Source organism: Myxocyprinus asiaticus, chromosome 10 (genome assembly GCF_019703515.2).
Source record: "Myxocyprinus asiaticus isolate MX2 ecotype Aquarium Trade chromosome 10, UBuf_Myxa_2, whole genome shotgun sequence".
NCBI lineage: Eukaryota > Metazoa > Chordata > Actinopteri > Cypriniformes > Catostomidae > Myxocyprinus > Myxocyprinus asiaticus.
In genome coordinates, this window is record NC_059353.1 from 44,758,227 (window position 1) to 44,775,417 (window position 17,191).

The 17,191-nt window shown below is 36.6% G+C and overlaps 1 protein-coding gene across 4 annotated transcripts in view; it reads right to left on the reverse strand.

Annotated features, from left to right (window-relative positions):
* The window catches only part of LOC127447372 (histone deacetylase 4-like), a 293,038-nt gene that overhangs the window by 129,565 nt on the left and 146,282 nt on the right, over nt 1–17,191 (reverse strand). Inside the window, exon 1 of one of the 4 annotated variants that reach the window (XM_051709201.1) lies at nt 4,452–4,594. The exons of 2 other annotated variants lie outside the window; for them this stretch is intronic. In XM_051709201.1, coding sequence (XP_051565161.1) covers nt 4,452–4,455 — 4 coding nt within the window. In that variant the 5' untranslated portion in view covers nt 4,456–4,594. Of the gene's footprint in view, nt 1–3,363; nt 3,634–4,451; nt 4,595–17,191 lie in introns of those variants that run through there. One more of the 4 variants, XM_051709202.1, reaches the window with a different exon arrangement.

Below are 17,191 nucleotides of genomic sequence, written 5' to 3' on the forward strand. Positions count from 1 at the left end.
CCGGTTCGGCTAGCACGCTTAAGTGCCTTTGCACAATATAGTCCTCATGCTCATTGAAACGGGTGACAGCAATCCACCAGCAAGTCCTGACCTAACTGTCACTCTCATTAGGGTAAGGTCAACTGGTCAACAGCAAGTCCTCAGAAGGATAACAGGCAAACAATGGGATTATAGTATGAATAATGTACTTCCAATTTCATTTTGAATCAAAACAACAATTTCCTTTATTAAATTGATGAATTACATGACTGATAAATGATGTGGGAAATAAACTGAATATTTACAATATAAATCACAATGATTTGCTGTCGATACAATATTAAGCAACATTGTGAATGTTAGTTTGGGCTACTCGGTTTCTTAAAGTTCGAATCAAGACCGTTTATTCCTTGTCAAGTGACTCGACTACGAGAGCGTTAAATGCAGACATACTCTACGCAAGTATGTGAACGCAGACGCTTCTAGCTACACAAGTTCAATTTCGTACATAGTTGCGTTCCAAAATGTGTCAGGCCTTTGTGCATATCGCCACCTACTGGGCACAGAAGAAATTTATAATGAAAAGGACTTGAGTATTTTTCTGTTTCTCACCCACACCTATCATATCGCTTCTGAAGATATGGATTTAACCACTGGAGTCTTATGGATTACTTTTATGCTGCCTTTGTATGCTTTTTGGACCTTCAAAGTTCTGGCCACCATTCACTTGCATTGTATTGTACTTGTAGTTCAAATGGCCCACTTTCAATTAATTGAGTCAAAACTCTGATTCAACTTTTTATTTGGTTCATCACTCAAAAATGTTCATGGAAGTCTCAATGTGGCATTTTTGCTGAATTAAAATGTTTGGGCTTATTTATTGAAATTAATAAAATTAACAATTATTTTCAATTGAATTATTGAAAATAATTGAAAAACAGCTTGGACAACATGCCTAGGTCATTTTTTTACTAGACTTTTTTTTTTTAAACTATATTTTAGTTCTTATATCAACCATTTGAATCTATTGGATGACAACAGCTGTTTGGTCAAAAGTATGGTTCCTCTGCTTGAGAGAAAAAAAAAATTATAAGCAATTTCAAAACAAATATATAAACAAAGATTAATGCAGAATATCATCAAAAGGCGGAATAATATTATCCAATTCATACGGAAAGAACTGATAACTGAAGTTCGAATTTAGCTGGTCCAAAAAGAAACTGTAAGAGGGGCTTATGTCAGATCTTTCTCTCTCTCCCACTGCAAGATGAGGTCTCTCGCCCTTAACCAGACTCCATCTCTAACCAGATGCCCCAGGCATTACCCTCCAATGGTGGGAGCTACCAGCAGCTGGAGCTATTTTTATCCTCAGGTCGCCCAGCAAAGTAACGGCTTGACTCGGCTGGCCTCTCCTCCATAACCTCCTTCCCAGATAAGAATTAGGATTAACTTGTGCTTCCAATCCATGACATTGATATTACAGATGTCCCGCTCGGGTCAGGTGTAGTATAGCTTGGAACCCTAGAGACAGCCTGGGAAAATGTCAGGAGGGGGATTGCAGGATTTCAACAATCAAATCAATAATGTCATCCAGACTGGCCAATCAGAGGCTTCCATGGACTGTCCTTAAATCCTGAGAGTTTAAGGATCCCAGAATGACCAGCGAGGAGAAGGGTGAGAATACTGAAGAGGAAGTTGTTGCAAAATGCTCACTCCTTTGCTCCTTTATTTGCCTGAATAGACAAATATTCTAGATTTGTAATGCTGAACGTTTACCAGAGATATATTTGAGATGTGGCCAAGCCATCATTTAAAGACACAAACACATGCACTGACGCATATTGCACACAAAAGTGGAAAGCACCTTCTCAATCTGGCAAACTCTAATCTGACAGGCTGGCACAATGCAAAGCTTGTCTGGTTAGTGGCAGAGTCCTGCACTTGGGCGGGTGAACAGCTAATATTGGATGTAAAGGGTGGAAAAATATTTACACTGTCATTTGCGGTGCGGATCGGGAATCAATAGGCACAGGCGTTCTGCAGGTTAAATAGCAAAGGATATTTTTTTAAATGTCAAATAATGTTCATAATTCTCTCATTTTTATTTATTTATTTATTTATGTTAATTGTCACCACAACGTTAGGCTACGTGTCTATTTTCCCTAAATGCTCCAACTCAGAGTGCCTAATGTTTGTCTGATTGCTTGTGTGACATGAGCAAATAACATTTTTTGTCTACCTGATGTAGTAGATTTATTTTAATGCGGGTGCAGTTCGGATCACGGACTTTGTTAAACGGGTCCAAAATGGCTCATTAAAAAAAAAAAGAAAAGTTTGATTGGCCGTAAATAATCTATTATTTATTAGTTTCAATCAACTAGACTTCTTGTCCAAATGGGCGGTTCTTACTTAGAATAAGCTGCAAACTGGACCAGACACTATGCTGATAGTCAAACTTGAGGAAACTCAAGAGAAGAAGGGAGAGATGTACAGGACATGAAGGAAAACAGTGCTGCATATGCGGGGCGGTTCTGTGAAGGCACTGGCTGACAGTCACATCTGCTTTTAATAGGCAGAGAAGAGAGAACAAGTGAGCAAATGCCCATTCAGATGTGAATGGCACTGAGGTAGGACACTGCAGGTGAGCCGCAAGTGTTATAGAAGCACCACAAAATGACGCTGTTGCTTTAGCAATTGCGCTTTTCATCTCATATTTGCTTTTATGACGTTATTGGTCAGGTTTAGGTTTAAGGTTTAGGGTAGGGAGGTAGGTTTTGTTGTTTTAGAACTTGATAGAGCATTAACCTTAAAAACCTCACCTGTTTGGGAGAACATTTTACTTGCTTTTAGCGCCACTCAGTGGACATTTCAACTCATAACTGCCGCAATTTGCGTAAAACCGCCTAGTAGTATAATTTTGCAAAAATGTCGCCACAGTCACCACGTAATTTTAATAAAATCAGGCTGACCCTAAACACATACCAAACACATTTACGACAACAGCCAAAGATACATGATAACTGTATTATAACACTGTAAAAAGACACCAAAATTCGGATTAAAGGAATATTCTGTCATCATTTACTCATCCTCATGCTGTTCCAAACCAGTATGACTTACTTTCTTTGTTGAGAAAAATGTTGCGATACTTTTATAGTGCATTAAAGAGCTTGAAAGCCCCGGTCCCCATTCATTTTCATTAAATAGAAAGAATTGGCCAGGATATAGTTATAAAAAAATTTAAAAAACACCATGGAAAAAAAGACAAGCATGCAGGTTTGGAACAACATGAGGATGAGTAAGAATGACATAATTTTCATTTTTGTGTGAACTATTTCTTTAATATAAACAGGAAACACCAAACCAGAAGGTAAACACACTCACAAGTTACATCCTCTCCAACGAAACAAACTCAAATCTCTCGCTTTCATCTGATCCTCGTCCATTTCCTCATTCCACCTTCTACATTTCCTGTGTGCTGGATCTTTCCATTAGGGCCGGGCAGTATGAACAAAACCATATATCACAGTATGAGCAATCTTATAGCACAATAATAGTCAAATGGATTATATATTACATACCCATGTGGTAATGTCTATTTTTGGGTAATCTGATGAAATACTTAAATACAAATTAAAGGTATCTTATCTCATTTGATAATTTTGTCTTTTTATTTGGAATTTAAGGGATGAAAAACAAAAGTTAAGATTATTCATAACAAATGCAATCACATCAAAACATTTAAACATGGTTATGATTCTGATTTCTGGAATTCTGATTGGACGAGCCACATTCGAAGACGTCACCGCACATCAGTTTAATTCTATATTAACGCGGCAAGCTGCAATGTTGCTCGGCAACCGTAAACAACGAAACTCCGCTTCGCATTAGACCTTATAATAACAAGTACTTCTTCGTCTTGACTTGTTCGAGACACATCCGCTCTGTATTTTCGCATTACTCCCTGCTTCTTTGTCGCTCTCACGTGTAAATACCATAAAGCGGTCCTGCCTACTTATTTATCTTCTGCAGCATAAACGGTATACCAAACTCTCACGTTTGACACATTTCTACCGGCATACTGCCCAACCCTCGTTTCCAACCTCACCAGACAGCCCGTCCTGGATAGAAACCCTGCGCCACAAACACAGCCAAGCGGAACACCTCTCTCTCTCTATCTCTCTCTCTCTCTCTCTCTCTCACACACACACACACACACACACACACACACACACACACACACTTTGCACAATACAGTGAAAGACTGCTAATAAAGTGTATTGAAAAGCTCTCAACACTGTCTCACCACTCAATAAAGACACGCAGCATGCATGTACACACACCAACACAAACCCACACAAGAGTGTTAGCATATCTCAGTACCATGCAATAAAGCACACCCGTTCACCCACTAAATCTCCCACACACATCAACACCACACTCAGGACACACTGTATGGAAACCCAGCTTACCCATCAGTCCCTCAAATCCACACCAGGAGACAGCAGACACCGAGCCGCAGGAGTTATACACACTCTCGGGGAACACGCGTACTCGAGCAGCGCTTAACGCATGTAACAGCGCTTACTGTCTCTTTCTCTGTCTTTCACATTCCCCGTCTCTCTCTCTGACTGTCTTCCCTCCGGCTGTGTCTGTATCTCACTCCGGCACTCTTGCCCCTCCCCTTTCTCCCTCCCGCCCTCTCCGCTGGTGACGTCACAGAGTCGTTGCAGGCATGCTGAGTGTTTATGTGCACTGCTGTAGTTTCCTGGAACACAGGGGAGATTCACAGAAGGTCTTGGATTCTGTCTTTCTCATTAGTAGTGCACTACTCTGATGTTTACACGGAGTGCAAAAGTAACGCCCACTTTTTAATCTTGGTTCCGGAAGTAGCTTTCCTCCATTCATTTTCAACATAGGCGTTTAAAAAATTCAATAAAGTGTTTTAAGGCTACAACCAAACCAACCAGCTCTGAGATTAATCATACCGTCTGACCAAAGCAAAATATATTTGAAAATCGAGAGATGTTTTGCAACATTTGATTCAAAGCAAAACATTTGTTGAAACTAAAAAATAAAATAAAAAAAAGACTGTGCACTTAAAACAAAAGTTCACCCAAAAATAAAACATCCTGTTATTATTTATTCATGTCATTCCAAACCCATATGACTGACTTGCGTCTGTCAATACAACAGAAGTTGAATGTGACTCACTTTAAGCTTAAAAAGCATTTGAGCATAGGTATGCCGCAGTGTGAGTTTTTGACGGTTAGTTTACCGTCTTAGAAAAAAAATCGCGGTAAACCGGTTTCACGATTATTTAAACATTTTCTTATTATGCAACAGCACTGATGCAAAAACGGCATATCACAGGGTGACCATACGTCTTATTTTTCCCGGACATGTCCTCTTTTTCAGACCTTAAAAAAGCGTCCGGCCGGAATTTAAAAATTTGCGAAAATGTCCAGGATTCGGCTTTAGTTGCATTATGAAAATGCAACTAAAATGCATCTGATCTAATACTTCATTGTGTGTGTGTGCGCAGATTTGCATTGCTTTAACCTCTCTTTGTAAGTCCCGCCTTCTCGCACACCAGTTGGTCGATTATTAGAGGCTTGCAGCAATTATTGGCCAAATTCCTGCCTGTCAATCTCTCCGCGAACCCGTGAAGCGCTGTTGTGTTCGGCATCAAACAGTTGCTTGACAGTAGCAGCAAATGACAGCTGAGTGGAAACAATGCCCAAACGAAAGTGCAAATTTACAGAAGATTTGCACAAAAAATTCCCATGCTTTCGTTCAGGTCGAGATCCGTGGGAAGCAGAATGTATGACATGTAAAGCTGGCACTTATGTGTCAGTTGCTAATAAAGGTACAAGTGATTTAGAAGCACACATTAGCTCTGCGAAGCATAAAGGGTCAGCAAAAGGTGAAAGTTCATCAGGTAAATTAACGGACTACTTTTTGCGACCAGGTAAAATTGTTATCACTTTGCTTCATTTTCCATGGCCATTCAAAATAATACTAATAGTAAATGAAGGTACACTCATGGCATCAAATATTTTATTTTAGTACATGGACATTCAAAAGAATGTTGGAAATTGTTATTATTTATATATATTTATGTTATGCTAATTGAGTGTCTTTTTCACTGTATTAAAGTCTGCATTCATAGTAACACTGTTTTGAACCCTATTATTCTCCCCTGGTGCAAAAAAAAAAAAAAAGGTGTCCTCTTTTTAGAAAACCAGAATATGGTCACCCTAGCATATATAACAATTGAACGTCTAAGTGGACGCATTTCTGGGGGATATGTGGATGCAAAGGTCAGCCCTACAATAAGGGGTAATAAGAGACGCTCCAATCTAGGGCACCTCACCGCTTATGCGCATCCCGAGCTCAGTGATGTGCTTCAGTGTAACCAGAGTGCTTCAAAAGTGTGTAGGCTAAATGTAAGATTATTGTGGGTGCGCAACATGTAGTTCATGGCATTCAAAATTTCTTTCTTCTGCATCAGTTTATTAAAGCAATCCATTGTCTGTCAGACACCTCAACATAAAGAATCGGCAACAGACTCCATGAAAATACTGTGCACAGCATCTCACAAATAAACATTTGAACTATGCATAATAACAGGAACATTGCTTACAGCAGGCGATTTAAAGTCCGATCATGATTGAGGACGATTTAGATGCAACTTTAAGTTTACGCGCTGATAGTAGCTACATGCAAATGCACCGCACGCTGTCAGCACGCTTAAACATTACAAAAAGTGTCATCTTTAATTCATCACTTTAAAATCACCACAGCTACAAATATTAAACATACTAGTTTGTTGTTGGACGACTAGTGGAGCATCCTGTCCCAGTTGTAGAATATGTGTCTTTCTAGTTTGCTTGTTTTACATCCATCGTCTTAAGTTAGTCGTTTAAATGCTGCCAAACAGTTTATTTAAGTTGCTTTTTTGATGGATATGAGTCCTCTACATCAAATTCCTCTGTTATACTTTCGAATTCGTGTGCTTAAGCTTCAGTTTCACATGAACTGAAAGTTCACGTTCAGTCCACGACACCTGGCACCATGCGGCCACCGTCTGAAACCATAGCAACAACTGCAAAAGAGATAGGCTTACACTGAAAAACTTGTATATTATATATTTAAACATTATATATAATATTTTTGTCACAGGTAAATAAAGCATTTCACTGTTTTCAACCTTAACAAAATTTTTACGGTTAAATTAACCGTGACATTTTTAATCGTGGTTAATAGTAAAACCTTATAATCGCGGCATCCCTATTTGATGTAAATAACTACCAACTCCGAAAGACCGTCAAAGACTGTTGGCAAAACAAAGCTGAAAATGAAGCAAATGTGAGAAACAGAATGAAACTGAAGTAATTATTAATTAAACAAATATTGCCCTTAAATCTCATTTGCGTTTCTGCAAATTCAGATTAGGTGCATCACGATCAGTTACGAAACACATGATTACTAATGGTGTTTGGGGTCACTTTTTGACATCAAACTTGGAATCAACCCAGCAGGGGGAAGACTTTACTCTCACAATGCTATTTTGTTTACTTCAGAAGACGTCGAATATAACGCCCAAGACGTATGGACTAGTTTCATAATATTTTTTATGGTGCTTTTTTTTGACAGACTCACAATTGTATGTACTTTCGTTGTATGAAAAAGAGAAGCGTAAACATTCTTTAAAACATCTCCTTATGTGTTCCACAGAAAATCCTACGAATTTGGAACAAGATGAGGGTAAGTAAATGATGAAAACTTTCATGTTTGGGTGAAATATTCCTTAAACTTAAACTAGCAGAAGGATGAAAAAAAGTGTAAAAACTCACGTCTCATATGACTATATAAATAACATTCCCATTTGCGACTGGTCTTATGGGGAACTCATCTATAAAGCTCATTTACGGCTCCACTTGAGTTTTTCATTTTATTGATTCATTGACTCATCAGACAGGACTATCTTCATGATCATGAGCTCAAACCCTGAACAGCCATCAATCTTCTCCAGCACATTGTTTTGCTAAATTACTAAACCCATAATTCTTAAAGCATTAACTTACTTCTTTCGCAATCGCTATCACCAAGACGAGAACGTGGACACTTGTGCACACACACACAGCAGAGGGGTTTAGAGAGCTAATTTAATAACATAATAACAAATCTGGCATTAGTATCCCAAGCCCCAGCCTAGTTCATTTGTCTCCTAGTTTTATATATATATATATATATATATATATATATATATATATATATATATATATATATATAGTTGAAGTCAGAAGTTTACATACACCTTAGCCAAATACATTAAAACTCAGTTTTTCACAAGTCCTGACATTTAATTGTAGAAAACATTCCCTGTCTTACGTCAGTTGGGATCACTGCTTTATTTTAAGCATGTGAAATGTCAGAATAATAGTAGAGAGAATGATTTATTTCAGCTTTTATTTCTTTCATCACATTCCCAGTGGGTCAGAAGTTTGCATACACTTTGTTAGTATTGGTAGCATTGCCTTTAAATTGTTTAACTTGGGTCAAACGTTTTGGGCATTCTCACAATAAGCTTCTCACAATAAGTTGTTTTTAAGTTGATTTGCACTTTTTGCACCAAACTATATTCATCTCCAGGAGACAGAATGTGTCTCCTTCCTGAGTGGTATGATGGCTGCGTGGTCCCATGATATTTATTCTTGCATACTATTGTTTGTACAGATGAATGTGGTACCTTCAGGCATTTGGAAATTGCTCCCAAGGATGAACCAGACTTGTGGAGGTCCACAATTTTTTTTTTCTGAGGTCTTCATTGATTTCTTTTGATTTTCCCATGATGTCAAGCAAAGAGGCACTGAGTTTGAAGTTAGACCTTAAAATACATCCACTGGTACACCTCCAATTCAATACACCTCCTATCAGAAGCTAATTGGCTAATTGTCTAAAGGCTTGACATCACTTTCTGGAATTTTCCAAGCTGATTAAAGGCACAGTTAACTTGTGATATATTCAATTAAAAGTGAAACAATCTGTCTGTAAACAATTGTTGGGAAAATTACTCGTGTCATGCACAAAGTAGATGTCCAAAATGACTTGCCAAAACTATAGTTTGCTAATATTAAACCTGAGGAGTTGTTAAAAAATTAGTTTGAATGACTTTAACCTAAGTGTATGTAAACATCTGATTTCAGCTGTATATATATATATATATAAACTGCTGTTCAAAAATTCGGGGTCACTTGACTGAAATGTTTCTCATGATCTTAAAAACCTTGTGATCTGAAGGCGTATTCTTAAATGAGTTTTCAAATGAGTTTTGTTGAAAAAAAATTAATTGATTTCATTATAAAACTAAAATTGTAAAAAAAGTTTTTTTTTGAAATGGATGACTTTGACTGAATAATAATGAAAAGCAGCCACTAAGTGCCCAGCATATAGACGGGAACTCCTTCAATACTGTTTAAAAAGCATCCCAGGGTGATACTTCAAGAAGTTGGTTGAGAAAATGCCAAGAGTACATTTCTGCAAATTCTAGGCAAAGGGAAGATGCTAAAATATAACATAGTTTTGATTTATTTTTATAGTCACAACATAATTCCCAGTCCCATTTCTGTTATTACATAGTTTAGATGACTTTACTATTATTCTAAAATGTGAAAAAAAATTAAAAAATAAATAAAGAATAAGTAAGTGACCCTAAACTTTTGACCAGTAGTGTGTATATATATATATATATATATATATATATATATATATATATATATATTAGAATTCTCATCTGGTGGGGCACGACTCAAAATAGGTTGCAAACAGCAGGGGGAAAAACAATGCTTAATACAAATAATAAAATGCAACCAACCATATAATCTTGCACAGTTATGACAGCAAGATAAAAAGGCAATTTTGTTGTTGACGTAAAAGGCTGTGCGTAGGATTTTCAATATTTGGGTTGAAAGCAAATCGATACGATTCATAGGTTTTTGATTTGATTAAAAAGCAATTTTTTTGCAAATCCAGAACTATTCAATTCGATTCAATACACAGTGAAATTCCATTGTGTAGGATTATGAATCTTTGGGTTGAGAGTGAATCGATACGATTCATATGTTTTTGATTCGATTCAATGCGTTTTTTTTTTTTTTTTGGCAAATTCAGAACAATTTATTCTGCATTTTTTCAGTGCATTTATAGCATTCTTAAATACCTCCCCTAATGTGTCATAAGCAAGAAAAAGAAAGACAAACTACTAAAGATTGTTTATAGCACCAAAAATATTAAATACTTGTTTATACAGGCTACTTGGAATATAACAAAGAAAGCAATGTGCCAATAACATATTTTACAGCTGAGCGTAACTGGAAAAGTATTTCATATTCCATATCTCACTATAAAAAGTCTGTGATTTTTAAGATTTTATAAATTTGCATGACCTTTCCGGGCCTGGAAATCATCATTTTAAAATTCACTGATATTTCCAGGTTTTCCATGACCATGGGAGCCATGAATCAGTGAACCAATCCAAATTTTCAACATTAAAGTAATATCATCTGACTATATTCAGTTTCAAAGAAAAAAGAAGCAATCAACTAGATGATTCCAGCTTAAATGTTTTCTGCATGCCAAGTCCCCAACAAAACAATGTTATAAGTAAAATGGCACTATTTTATCTTATAGAAAATAACTGCTAAGTTTCCCCATAATTAAAGCATTTTATTTCAGCAGTGGTCACGCAACAAGTTGGCAGCTGTATCAAATGATTTGAGCACAACGTTTGACTCAAGACAAGAGCTCTGTTGCGAGCTGTCATTTACTCATGTGATAGTCAGTGGCCTTTCAGAGGAGAGATCAGACAGAAGGTGCTCGAAAGCCTCGGAAAGCTGCACAGAAAATTAAATGAGAATTACAGATGGAACGGAGAGCGGCGTGATCCCGTGAAGGGCAATGGAAGAGTGCAGCACGCGTCTGTGAGGGAAGAGCTGCAAGGGCGCACGCTCCATGGCATGCTAGAGAATGACGGTGCGCATGTCTCTTTTAAATCGCACATGTAATGAATTTAATATTTATATTTTCTAAAATGCTGTATACTTTTTCACTAAATCACGATTCACTGGATGTTTAGCTGTTTAAATCAATTATTGACCAATACATATTCCAATCATTGACCAATCATATTTTAAGATCGATGCATATGAATCAGCATTATTAATAACCGATGCATCAAGAAAGCGAATGAATGGGTACACCCCTAGCTGTGCGGTATTTACCGCCTTTATGCAGTACTTCTCTTTTGAGTTATCAATTCATTACGGTAACATGGAAGAAGCTAGCCAAATTATAAAGATGTCAACAAGGACAGGTTGTGTGACATGCCCTCATCCTCGAAAACCAAGAACAAATCTATGCAAAGTGAGAGAAAACAGAACCCAGACGACATTTGCTACTGGTTTACTTGCAACGAGGAAAAACATGATTTATGCTGGTTTTGCGCAGTAAATTGTTGATTTAAATTTCACTGTTTGATTCATAATGTTGCGTAAAGGTACACTGTGGTTGAAACATAAATGTGCAAGTTACTTGCGGAGTCACTGAGAGAAGAAAGTCATACAAGATGTACAGTAGATCTTAAAAATATGTAATTTGAGGAGGTAGCATACCTGCACACTAGAGTAGCCATACCTTCTTTTTCTTTGTTTACGGACAAAACGAACACGCAAGGACAAATGATGGAAGCCTGACATTTCCCGCCAAATCAAACCCAACAGCTCTAAACGTAAAATCACTATTGTAGCCTTATAGTAATGATTTGGGGTAAGGTAAGAACAACGAACACTGATTTCTCCCCAATTTGGAATGCCCAATTCCCAATGCACTCTAAGTCCTCGTGGTGGCGTAGTGACTCGCCTCAATCCGGGTGGCGGAGGACGAATCTCAGTTGCCTCCGTTTCTGAGACCATCAACCCACGCATCTTATCACATGGCTTGATGAGCGCATTGCCGCGGAGACATAGCGCGTGTGGAGGCTTCACACCATCCACCGCGGCATCCACGCACAACTCACCACGCGCCCCACCGAGAGTGATCCACATTATAGCGACCACGAGGAGGTTACCCCATGTGACTCTACCCTCCCTAGCAACCGGGCCAGTTTGGTTGCACGCCCTTGCATTCGAACTCGCGAACTCTAGGGGTGGTAATCGGCGTTAATACTCGCTGAGCTACCCGGGCCCATTTTGCATTCCTGAAATATTTATCCTACAGATCCCTTTCATACAGGGACGCCAAGCAAACAATACCACATGGCCAACACCCAAATGGAGTGCGCTGTTGGATCCTTTACAAAGAGCCTTAAACATTAAAACTCAACTCAGGCCGCAATAAGGAGAAAACACAATCACAACTCATATCTAAACAAAAATACACTTCTACTTTATATACAAAATGAAATGTAATCAATAATCTCTTGGTTAGTCTGAGCACTAAAGAAAGTTTAAAAGAGGAATTAGTGCTGTAAAGGGACAATTTACTACAAAAGCATAAGAGTGGGGCATGACCAAAATCATATCATAGTGAGAGTAATTTTATAACTATAACGCTGTATATCACAATACAGCTATTTTTATTTGCAATTCAGCTAAAAAGATCAGAGCATGGCACAAGCCATGACGCCAACACATCTCCACTGCACACTGATTCCACTGATAAGCATATTAACATAGCCCCGGACAAAAATAGCTTGTCTCTAAACGTCAGGTGGGGAAAGAGTCAGAGGCAAGGGTTCTAGCAGCGTTTATGATGTCAGATAGATTGCTTTGATCAACAACAATAGTGTCCATTGAAAAACACCTGGGTTTAATTCATCTGGATATCTGCCAAAAAGTGAGTCAAACAGTTCATGCAAAGCAGGACTGACCGTTCATGGATTCTGAGTGGAAAAGACTTTTCCATGACAGCTTAACAGCCCATGATTGCCTGGATGGCCTACAAACTCCTCCATCCTGCCTGGATAATTTTAGTTAACAACAGATCTGCTCTGATAAAAAGGCTAGAAATAGAAAATAATATTAAAATTCATTGGAAAAAAAATGACATTTTACAGCATGTTAGTCAGGATGTAGGTACTGAGGTGGCAGGAAATGGCAATGGTGTTTCCACTAGAGTAAAAACAGTGCTGGAAATTAGAGATTAGACAGATTTTCTACAGATAATCTGACTTGTATATTTAATTGGTTTGCGATTCCTTAAAGATGACGCGTTTAATTTTTTTCCAATGTTAAAATAATTTCTCCTATCCCAGTCTAATATGCAGAAACAGTATAAATAAGCCATTCATAGGTTGATTACCCCAAAAAGTATAACACTGTGGCTCTGAGATACTAATCAAAACATTTCTCTGTTTGTTTAGGCATCCCGACCAGCATGACAAAGCAACTTTGGCTCAACCAACTGCGTGAGTTTGGGGCGGGACTATCTGTTTGCCTAGCCAATGGAAAACAGGGGGGAGTGTTTTATTTATTTATTTATTTATATTTTTATTTATTTTTTTGTAATTTTGTAATCGAAATGCATCTTATTTTCACCCTAACTCCATATTAAGCCTCTAAAAAGCAACATTTTTCAGCTTTTGGATGAATCCATTGATACTCAATGTGATAATGCACAGTAAATATTTCTAAGAAAAAAAATGAGCTAAAGCACACATTAATGTACATTTTGTTTAAAAGTGAGCGATAAATTGCTCAAATTAAAAAAAAATGGCATATAGGATGAAACTAGAGGCTCTAATCTTTTGACTTAAACAGGCTTCAATGTAAAAACTTCAGATGTAGTTTTGTTGGCATTTCTCCCAAAGACAAACTCCGCTGTGGTCTGCGCCATGTTGTTTTGTCACATGACTCCGTGCGTCAAAAATTTAACCCTTTACTGACAGCACAGAATATCCTGAACTGAGATCAGTCAGTTTAAATAAACGTAAATTATGCGTTGCATATAGCGATGCCAAAATACAATGTCCCTGCATGTGTGCGCAGGGTCGCACGAGCTTAAGTGTTCCCCACAAATATTGCTACAATTATTATCATTAATATTAAAATAATCATGACGTATATTACACTTCTATTGTTGTAGTTGAATACTAGTTATTATGTCAAAAAGCAGAATTTCAACAAAAATGAAAACTTGGTTCTGTATATCGTCTGTATATTCTGATATAATCAGTATAGGTCATCAATAAAACTGGTTGATTTCTACTGAAGATACTGTCACTTACTCTGCATAACTTAAATATGCCAAAACAAGCTAAACCCTTTCTCCCTATTTTGCTCTTCTTATTTTTTATTTTATTTTTTTACAGTGATGTGGGCCAGGATGGTAAATAATGTAGCTCCCCTAATGATCAGTTCTGAATGCAGAAATCTGCAGCCAGCCAAACAGATGAGAGAAATAAATAAAAGATGGATGCTACAGTATAAACAAGGAGCCTTGCCTCTGGGGGTGGGGGGGTGCAGCCTGAAATACAAAGAGAGAGAAAGAGAGAGAGAGAGAGAGAGAGAGAGAGAGAGAGAGAGAGAGAGAGAGAGAGAGAGAGAGAGAGAGAGAGAGAGAGAGAGAGAGAGAGAGAGAGAGTAGTAGACTGCTAAAAAAAATTAGATTTTCATTCTTCCACCTTAGGGCACTAAAGCCCAACTCCAAATATGTGAAATACAATTTACACTATTTATAATCCTGTGTGTGTGTGTGTGTGTGTGTGTGTGTGTGTAACTGTCCAGCTACAAACTCACAGGCCTCTGAGATTTAGAGATAGATAGACCAGTATTTCATTTTAATAAAAAATGTGATGCCAGGAAGCCACAATCCCCATCTGTTTGATACTCCTGCAAACTTGACAAGAAGCATTGGTGTAATAAGTTGAAGCCAGAGACAATTACTTAAGCCCATTCAAAACAGAACTAGAATAAACGGTTGATAGATGAGAATAAAATATGAGCAATATTAAGCCAGCGAACATCTTACAAATCATAAGTCGGAAAGGGAAATCACGTACACTACACAAGTCAAAAGTCTGGATTTACCTACTTTATTCTTTATTACTAAATTGTTTACATTTTATAATAATTGTCAAGTCCAAAACTACGGAATTACTCAAAAAATGGAAGTACTGTATAAGTATGTATAAAACTCTAGGCATTCTTTCAACCAACTTTCCTTTACTATCCTCTTCAAATAATTTATTTCAATGATCCATTTTTCTACTTTCAATTAAACATAGTTTTATTCTGAAATTTACGCACAAGTCTTTAAAAAATAAAATGTTTTTACGATCATGAGAAACAAATTCAGACAAATGCGTCAAAACTTTTGATTGCTGGTCTCTGAAAACACACAGGAGAATTCTTAACCCACAACACCGATACGTCCAAATTTGAATTTGCTTTCCACACAAGACAATTGCAGCTATTCACGCAAAGCTTGTAGTACAGTTTATTTGCTCACTGTGGCTAACTGCTACTTTGAATTGCTCTGGACTCTTCTCTTGTATCACTGCTCAAGCCAAAAAAATCTTTAAAGACAAATGCAAACACACAGGTTTCAAAGAAGACAGCTCGACTATCCCACAAACACCACATCTACTCTCAATAGTTCCAACATAATACACTTTAAACACAAACAAAGGTCACGTCCACACTTATCCGTTTTCGTTTAAAAACGCATTCATTTTACTAAGTTTACGCCTCTCATCCACAATAGAACACTGTTTTCTTTTACGGAAGGGTGTTTCGAAAATGCCCTTCATTACCGCATTCTTTGGAAAACGATGACTTTACGAAAATGAAAATGGAGTTTTCAGATGAAAATGGTTTAGTGTGGATGCGTTCACAGTCGCATAACTGAACAATTCTGACAGATTTTTTCTATGACCAATTTGGCTATTTTCAAATGTAGATTGATTGTCAGAGGACATTTTTTATTTTATTTTATTATTAAAACATTAAGATTTCTTTACAAAACAAATATAAAAAAAACTACTATAAAAAAAAATATATATATATATATATATATTTTAAAAGGGTTTATAATTTGCAAATAATAGCTGTACATAGCAACTATTTTTTACTTGACAAGCCCCATTGCAGCGTCAGAAAATGTATTACTTTTATTTTATTTTATTAAAGGGCAATATCTGCAGCAGGAGACTTTTTTTTTTTTTTTTTTACTTTAATGAGTAAAATTAATAGATAAAAACAATTTTAAAAAATGGTAACACTTTACAATGAGGTTTACTTTGTTATCATTATTTAATGTATTAGATATCAATAACTATGCATTTTTTTTTACAACAGTTATAAAACTTGGTTAGTGTTCATTTATAAAAATTAGGGATACCCCGATACCATTTTTTTTTCTTTCTTTGTTTTTTTATGAGTACGAGTTTTTTTTCTGAATTCCATAGCAACAGTTTATTTCAATTTTATCATCAAAATAGTGTCTAAATAAATAATTAAAACTTCTACCAAATGAAAATAGAACAATTAATTTTCAACATAATATTGTATTATTTTTATCAAATGAAGCGCTTTTATACAGAACCTCACATCACAATCCAAAATACAACATTGGAGTTATTTTTTGTTAAATAAAATGCTGCATAAGAGATCATCACATATGTGAGATATTGCTTAAATACAATACAATTACGACTGATTTATTATTAGTATAGTAGTAGTAGTAGTAGTAGTAGTAGTAGTAGTAGTAGCAGTAGCAGCAGTAGTAGTATTACAGTGAATATTGCATAACTATGCAGAAGTGATATATTTCTGTCGTACCTTTTTCCATTTAAATTGAGATTAATTTTGGCGGAAGCTTTTATTTTGAAGCCCTTTCTGTTTCTGTGTGGGTTTTTTTCGACAGTAGTTTCTTACTTCCGGAAAATCATGTCGATACATGACCCAGTGTGATTATTACACTGCAAAAGGCTGCTATTTAATTAAATAAATATGTAGTCTGTATGACTTTAACCAAGATTAATGAATATTGTAAAAGTATTGTTCATTGTTTGTTCATGTTAACTAATGTTGTTAACTAATGTTAACCAATACAACATTGTTGTAAAACGTTACCAAAAAACAATTATTACCTTTGTTATAAAAAAAAAACACTGCTTGTTATCCTTTAATGTAAAATACTTTTAAAAATT